The sequence below is a fragment of the Rhinolophus hipposideros genome (genome assembly GCF_964194185.1).
Source record: "Rhinolophus hipposideros genome assembly, chromosome: 5".
NCBI classification, from domain to species: domain Eukaryota; kingdom Metazoa; phylum Chordata; class Mammalia; order Chiroptera; family Rhinolophidae; genus Rhinolophus; species Rhinolophus hipposideros.
Window position 1 is genome coordinate 41242371 of NC_138051.1, and position 9010 is coordinate 41251380.

At 35.7% G+C, this 9010-nt stretch overlaps 1 protein-coding gene across 1 annotated transcript in view; it reads left to right on the plus strand.

The window, feature by feature from the left end:
- The window catches only part of SLC28A2 (solute carrier family 28 member 2), a gene marked incomplete at its 5' end in the record, with an annotated part of 32918 nt that extends 24155 nt beyond the window's left edge, over positions 1-8763 (plus strand). The window contains one exon of the mRNA XM_081048928.1: positions 8636-8763. Coding sequence (XP_080905054.1) covers positions 8636-8756 — 121 coding nt within the window. The 3' untranslated portion in view covers positions 8757-8763. The remainder of the gene's footprint in view (positions 1-8635) is intronic.
- Between the last annotated feature and the right edge of the window lie 247 nt (positions 8764-9010).

Below are 9010 nucleotides of genomic sequence, written 5' to 3' on the forward strand. Positions count from 1 at the left end.
AAATTACCAAAAAGAAATTCTATAGATCAAAAAACAATGTAATAGAAATGAAGCATGCCTTTGATGGGCTTATTAGCAGACTAGCCACAGCTGAGGAAAGAATTTTTGAGCTGGAAGATTTATCAATAGAAACCGTCAAAACTGAAAAGCAAAGAGAACAGAGTGGAAAAAACAAACAAACAAACAAAAAAACAGAACAGAACATCCAAGGACTGTGGGATAACTACAAAAGGTGTAACATATGCATAATGGGAATACATAGGAGGCAAGGGTGGAGTGAGGAAGGAAAAAGAGATTCAAATATTGGTCTCTGATCTGGGTTGGGCAAGTGGGTCTAAGGATGCCATTAAGTTACTGAGAAAGCAATTGGTTCCAGGAATGGGAACAAAGGGGAGAGATTATGGCTTAGGTTAATTCAGGTGGCTATGTTGACGTGGAGGTGCATTTGGGACCACCATGGAAGGTACTCACAAGCCAGCTGGGGTCTGTAGTTCAGGAGAGAAATCAGAGCTGGAGATATATTTGGAAGTTATCATTAAGTAAGTGATCTGTTCACTATATAGCCAGATGTTTGGGTGCTAACTGCTTAATAGGTTACCGTGCCAAGTTAACAGATGGTACCCTCTTGTGTTTGGTGGTTATCATCAGAGTAGGTAATCAATGTCCTCTGAAAAAAATAATCCTTGTAGTGTAGTATTAAACATGAATTATAAACTGGATAGATTGGCATAGTTTTGATTCCTATGTTCTCATGGCAGTTCAGTGGATGTCACTGGAAGCATAATCTAAAGTAAATGAATAAAAGTGAAAATTGTTAAGTTTTGTTTAGTGATGAGATGTCTTTCCATCACTGAACTTCACTAAAAAATTAATAGAACACTCTTTCCTGCTCATTTCTACCTTCAAAGCTGCAACAGACCTTTTGTCTATAGTCATTTACTGAGTGTCATTAGCATCCAGAATCTGAAAGATGCATTACTGTCAAATTTATTTACACTAAACAAGTCTGAAGTTGACTCCAGACCAAGATGGCAACATACGTAGGAGGTTCTTGAATTTCCCTTCTCCCAGCAGCACTGAAGGTACAGCTATGCTTAGAATAATTCCCTCTGAGAGAACCAGAAACTAGCTGAGTGACTCCTACACATTAGGAAACAGAGAAAATATACACACTGAATTGGGTAGGAAAGACTAAGACACAGTCTCACCATAAACCCCACCCCTGGCACAGCACCATACAATCGAAGGGAATGCCCAACTCTCTCTCACATTCTCCCAGAGGAGTGAAGGGTTTGGACTGCACATCTAATGTCCCAACTTTTAAGCACCCCCCTCCGAGGGACAGGCTCCCAAAACACCTAGCTCTGACAGCATATTGGGCTTTGGTTCCCAAGTCCCACAGAACTACAAGCAAACAAAGAAGCAGTCCTTTACAGGCAGTGAGCAGTCACTGCAGCTGTCCCTCAAGGCTCAGTGCAGAGGAAACAGGCAAAAATGCCCATCTCCCAGTTTTTTCCTGGAAGGGGTTTGATTACATACTTTCCAAATTGCTGCCTGAGGGTCCTGCTTCTAATTACCGTGTTTCCCCGAAAATAAGACCTAGATGGACAATCTTATCTTACTATAATATAAGACTGGGTCTTATGTTAATTTTTGCTCCAAAAGGCATTATTGCTGATTGTCTGGCTAGGTCTTATTTTTGGGGAAACATGGTAGGACACATCTAACTGCTGACTGCAATCCTCCCAAGACTCCAAACAAGATGGTGGGCACTTCCCCCACCTTCTCCCTCAGGCTTGCTCCAAGGATAAATCCAGGTCAATCAGCATCTCTCTGGAAAGATGACACATGTCGGTGCTACAGCTCTTGTGGCTGCTACCCAAGGAACAAGCCCACAGATCACATTCATGAGTGCCGCAGGATGGTAGCAGATAAAAAAAAATGTTGTTAATGAGTACGTGTATGTGAGTACTCCCTGTGGCTATCCCCCCAGGGCTCCGTGCAGAAAGAGTAGGCATAAATGCAGTCTTTCTCTGAGGCATACTTTACAAGCCATTGCCTGAAGGTCCAGCTTCTAATTAGCATGCATCTAGGGGATGACTGCGATCCTGCTTGGAGCCCACTTTTTCCCTCTAGCTCACTCCAACAATAAAACCAAGCTGCCAGTATCTCCCTGAAAGGAGCCTGTACACACACCTCCTGCCCAACTTTTATGGCTGCCACACAAAGGACAGGCCCCCACATCACCTAGCTCTGACAGTAAACTGAACTTGCAACCATGAAGCCAACAGGATGATAGCAAACAAAGATGCAGTTTTTCAATGGGTACAGGAATACTCCCCAACCGCCAGGCTCAGCACAGAGGGAAGAGACAGAAATGCCCACCTCCCAGTTTTCCCCCGAAAGGGGTTTGACTGCATATTTTTCCAGCTGGTATCTGAGGCTCCAGCTTCTAATCAGCCTGTATCCAGGTGTTCACTGCAATCCTCCCCTTTGGGACACTAATGAGACCTACACTGAGACACATAATGACTAGACAGTCAAAAGCTAAAGACAAAGAGAATCTTAAAAGCAGCAAGACTAGAGTAACTTGCTATGAACAAGGGAATGCCCATAAGATCTTTAGCAGATTTTTCAGCAGACACCTTGCAGATCAGAAGAGAGTGGGATGATAGAGTCAAAAGAAAAAACTGCCAGCCAAGAATACTTTACCTGGTGGAGTTGTCCTTCAGTATTGGAAAGATAGTTTTCCAGACAAGCAAAAGCTGAAGGAGTTCATCACCACTAGACCAGCCTTACAAGAGATGTTAAAGGAAGTTCTTCCAGCTGAAAGAAAAGGACACTAATTAGTAACATAAAAACATATGAAAGTATAAAATTCATTGGTAAAGGTAAATATATAGTCAAAATCAGACTACTCTAATATTGTAAAGGTCGCAGATAAATCACTTATAACTCTAGTATAAAGATTAAAAGCCAAAAATATTAAAAATAATTACAACTATAATAATTTGTTAATAGATTCGCAATATAAAACGATTTAAATTGTGACAGAAAAAACATAAAATGTGGGAGGAGTATATAAATGTAGATATTTATATATATTCAAAGTTAAGTTATTGGGTTAAAATAGACTGTTATAACTATAAGATATTTTATGTAAGCTTCATGGTAACCACAAAACAAATACCTATAATAGATACACAAAAGATAAAGAGAAAGGAACCAAAGCATACCACTACAAAAAATCATCAAATCACAACAAAAGAGAGAAAGAGGAAGAAACAAAGTGACTACAATAAAACAGCTAGAAAACAATGATCTAAATTGAATAGTAAGTCCATACCTATTAATAGTTACTTTAAATTTAAATAGATGAAATTCTCCAGTCAAAAGATATAGCGTGGCTGAATGGATAAAAATAAAACCCAGCTATATGCCCTACAAGAGATTCACTTCAACTGCAAGCAAAGACCTAAACTGGAAGTGGATGGGAAGGGATAGGAAAAGACATGCCGTGGAAATAGAAACCAAAAGAAAGCACCGGTAGCTATACTTATATCAGACAAAGTAGACTGTAAGCCAAAAACAGGAACAACATACAAAGAACACCATCATAAATGATAATAAAGAGGATATAGCAACTGTAAATATTTATACAGCACCTAAATATATAAAGCAAAATTTAACAGATCTGAATGGAGAAATAGACAGTAATACAATAATAGTAGGGGACTTCAATATTCCCCTTAAATAATGGATAGATTATCTACACAGAAAATCAAAAAGGAAACATTGGATTTAAACTACATGTTATACTGGATGGACGTACCATACATTTATGGAATAGTCCATTAAACACCAGTGTCTCCCTGAAAGGAGCTTGTACACACATCTAATGCCCCAGAACATACATTCTTCTCAAGTACACATGAAAATTATTCGATAGATCATGTTAGGCAACAAAACAAGTCTTAATAAATTTAAGAAAGTTGAAATCATATTAAGCATCTTTTCCAACCAGAATGGTATGAAACTAGAAATCAATTAGAAGAAAAAACTGTTACATTCACGATTATGTGGAGATTAAACAACATGCTCCTGAACAATGGGTCAAAAAAGAAATCAAAAGAGATATTTAAAAATCTTGATCTTGATTCATCATAAGGAAAAAAATTGTAACTGAGGTGATGATGTTCACTAAAGTTATTGTGGTAATCACTTCACAATATACACATATATAAAATCATTATGTTGCACACCATATATGTATACAACATTATATGTCAATTATATTGCAATACAACTAGAAAAAAACCTCAAAAAAAATCTTGAGACTAATGAAAATGGAAACACAACATACCAAAACTTGTGAGACTCAGCGAAAGCAGTTCTATTAAAGAAGTTCATAGCAATCAACACCTACATTAAGAAAAAATAAAGCTCTCAAATAAACAATTTAACACCTCAAGGAACTAGGAAAAAAACTAAGCCCAAAGTTAGTAGGAGGATGGAAATAACAAAAATCAGAGCAGAAATAAATGAAATAGAGACAAAAAAAGACAATAGAAAAGACCAATGAAACTAAGAGCTTTTTTTAAAAAAAAAGATAAACAAAAAACAAGCCTTTAGCCAAGATAAGAAAAAGAGAGAAGACTCAAATAAATAAAATCAGAAATGAAAGAAAAGATATTACAACTGAACACAGATATAGTAAGGGTCATAGGAAATTACAGTTGACCCTTGAACAAACAGGTTTGTTTGTTTGAACTGTGAGGGTTGACTTATTTACAGATTTTTTTTTTCAGTTTATTGCAGTTCAACTGACTCATGCAGTTGATTTCAAGGGTCAATTCCACGGTGGAGAATCCATGTATGCATAGGGCTGACTGTAGTTATATGTGGACTTTTGACTGCTCAGCGGGTTGACACCCTTAACTCTTGCATTGCTAAAGGGTCAACTGTACTATGAACAATTATATCCCAACAAATTAGATAACCTAGAACAAATGGACAAATTCCTAGAAGCATACAACCTACTAACTGAATCATGAAGTAGAAAATCCGTAAAGAATGATTACTAATAAGGAGACTGAATCAGTAATCAAACGCCTCCCTAAAAGAAAAGCCCAGGACCAGATGAGTTCACTGGTGAATTCTATCAAACATTCAAAAAAGAATTAATGCCAATCTTCTCAAACTTTCCCAAAAAACAGAAGAAGAGTAAACACTTTCAAACTCATTTTATGAGGCCAGCATTACCCTGATACCAAAGTGAGACAATGACATTACAAGAAAAGAAAACTACAGGCCAATATTCCTGATGAATATAGATGCAAAAATCCTCAACAAAATATTGGTAAACCCAATTTAACAGTACATTAAAAGGATCCTATACCATGATCAAGTGGAATTTATTCCTGGGAATGCAAGGATGTTTCAACATACACAAATCAACAAATGTGATATATCACTTTAACAACATGAAGGATAAAAATCATATGATCATCTCAATAGATGCAAAAAAAAACATTGACAAAATTCAACATCCTTTCATGATAAAAACTCTCAACAAATTGTGTATAGAAGGAATGTATTTCAACATAATAAAGGCCATATATGACAAGCCCACAGCTAACATCATATTCAAAGGTGAAAAGCTGAACACTTTCCCTCTAAGATCAAGAAGACAAGGCTGCCCATTCTCACTATTACTCAACGTAGTACTGAAAGTCATAGCCAGCACAACTAGGTAAGAAAAAGAAATAAAAGGCACCCAAATCAGAAAAGAAAAGTTAAATTTATGTCTGTTTGCAGACATAAATTATATACATATATAAAACCCTGAAGCCTCCACCAAAAAACTGTTAGAATAAATGAATTCAGTAAGTTGCAGGATATGAAAGCAATATATAAAAATCAGTTATGTTTCTATACTTTAACAATGAACTACTGGAAAGAGAAATGAAAAAACAATCCCATTTATAATAGCATAAAAAATAATAAGAAGGAAAAAATTTAACCAAGGACATTAAAGATCTGTACGTGAAAACTATAATACACTCATGAAAGAAATTGAAGAGAACACAAATAAATAGACAGATACTTCATGTTTCTGGATTAGAAGAATTAATATTGTGAAATGGTCCAAATTACTCAAAGCTATGTACAGAGTCATGCAATCTCTATCAAAATTCCAATGGCATTTTTCATAGAAATAGAAAAAAAAATCCTAAAATTCATGTGGAACCACAAAAGACCCCGAATAGCCAAAGCAATCTTGAGAAATAAGAAACAAAGCTAGAAACAGCACACTTCAGATTTCAAACTATATTACAAAATCTATAGTAATCAAAACAGTATGGTATTGGCATAAAAATAAACACATAGATCAATGCAACAGAAGAGAGCCCAGAAATAAATCCATGCATATTTAGTCAATTGGTTTTTGACAAAGGAGCCAAGAATATGCAATGGGGAAAATACAGTCTCTTCAATAAATGGGGCTGGGAAAACTGTATATCCACATGCAAAAGAATGAAATTGGATCCCTATCTTATATCATACACAAAAAATCAACTCACAATGGATTAAAGATGTGAATGTAAGATCTAAAACCTTAAAATTACTAGGAGAAAACATAGAGGGTTAGCACCTTGACATCAGTCTTGGCAATGATTTTTTGGATTTGACACCAAAAGCAAAGGCAACAAAAGCAAAAACAAACAAGTGGGATAACATTAAACTAAAAAGCTTCCGCAGAGCAAAGGAAACCATCATCAAAATGAGAAGTCAATCTACAGAGGAGAAGAAAATATTTGCAAACCACATATACGATAAGGGGTTAATATCCAAAACATGCAAGGAACTTATAGGAACTTACACAACTAAATAGCAAAAATATAAAATAAAACGAATTTTACAAAGAAGACATTTAAATGCCAACAGATACATGAAAAGGTGCTTAATGTCACTAATTAGCAGGCAAATGCAAATCAAAACCACAATGGTACCATATTTCCCCGAAAATAAGACTGGGTTTTACATTAATTTTTGCTCCAAAAGACACATTAGGGTGTATTTTCAGCGGATGTCTTATTTTTTCATGTACAACAATCTACATTTATTCAAATACAGTCATGTCATCTTCTGGAACATCGTCATAACATATTAAATGCGTCCATCTGGCCGATGATCTTAACTGGGGCCTATTTTTGGGGTAGGTCTTACTTTCCAGGAAACACGGTATATCACCTTACACCTGTTAGGATGGCTGTTATAAAAAAGACAAGAGATAAGAAATGCTGGCAAGGATGTGGAGACAAGGAAACCCTTATACACTGTTGGTGGGAATGTAAAATGGTACAGGCAATATGGAAAAGAGTATGGAAGTCCCTGAAGAAATTAAAAATAGGACTACTATAAGATCTAGCAATCACACTTCTGGGTATATATTTAAAGGAAACAAAATCACTGTCTGTACTCCCATGTTCATTGCAGCATTTTTCACACTAGCCATGGTATGGAAACAACCTTTGTGTCCACTGACGGATGAATGGATTAAAAAAATGTCATATATATGTGATGAAATGGTATTCATCATTATAAAAGAAGGAAATCCTGGTATTTGCAACAACATGGATGAATAATTAAGATAAATAAAATAAGCCTGACACAGACAAATACTGGAGGGTATTGCTCACAAGTAGAATCAAAAAACTTTTTTTTCAGTCGAATTAATAGAAATAGAGAACAATTTTGGCTGCATAGGACTGGGGAAAGGAGTGGAGATAGGGAAAGGCTGGCATAAAGTTACAAACTTTCAGATATAAGATGAATACAGTCTGAGACTGTAATGTATAACATGGTGATTATAGTTGATAATACTGTATTATAAAATTTAAATTTGCTAACAGAGTAGAACTTAAGAGTTCTCACCAAAAAAAAAAAAAGATAAACATGTGAGGTGATGGATGTGTTAACTCAATGCTGGGAATCCTTTCACAATATAGACATCTATCAAATCATCACATTGTATACTTTAAATATATTACAGTTTTATTTGTCAATTATACCTCAATAGAGCAGAATAAACAAACAAATAAATAAGCACGCCTGAATTGTTCTTCTTTCTCAAGAGTACAACCTTACATTTTAGAATAAATTCAATTCTTTTTTTTTCTTTTTTTAAATTTATTGGGGTGACAATTGCTAGTAAAATTACATAGATTTCAGGTGTACAATTCTGTATTACATCATCTACAAATCCCATTGTGTGTTCACCACCCAGAGTCAGTTCTCCTTCCATCACCATATATTTGAGCAATAAATTCAATTCTTAATCACATTACAAGGCATACATTTTGTCTCAGTGATGTTTGGAGAGGAAATTCCTAAAAGGACTATGGTTACGAATAGGGACACATTATACAGGGTTTCTTCCTACCATTCATTATCTTGGGTATGAAAGAGAAAACACACCTAATTCTGTCCTATTTAACATGGTCATTGTGATTGGATCCATTTACAGGTTTATGTTTTTGTTTTTTTCCAGCTGCTCAGTAAACTTATTGATATGTCTTGTTGCATTGTTTTTATCTGACCCGCTATGTATCTTTCTGGCTCTTCATTTCAGTACTTCTCTGAATGGCACCAACCCTCCTTCTTTTTCCGGTCCATGGGAAGATAAAGAGTTTAGTGCTGCATTAGCCCTTGCTAACTGCTGTGAACTCTATACCAATGTCGTGTGTGCCTAAGGCTGGCCCATTTCCATAACAGTCTTGATCTTGACAGCTTTTTGATGGTAAATGTATTTATATGTATTCAAGAGTTCCCTCTCTACAACTAACTCACCACGATCTATAACAGTAAATGGAAAAATTTCATTTTGTTTCACTGTATGCCAATAATGGAAAGTAGCATTTGTCTTTCCATTATTTGCTGAACTCAATAGGAAATTCCTTATGGGCTTTGTCTGAACTTATATGTGAAATAACAAATATTATCATAT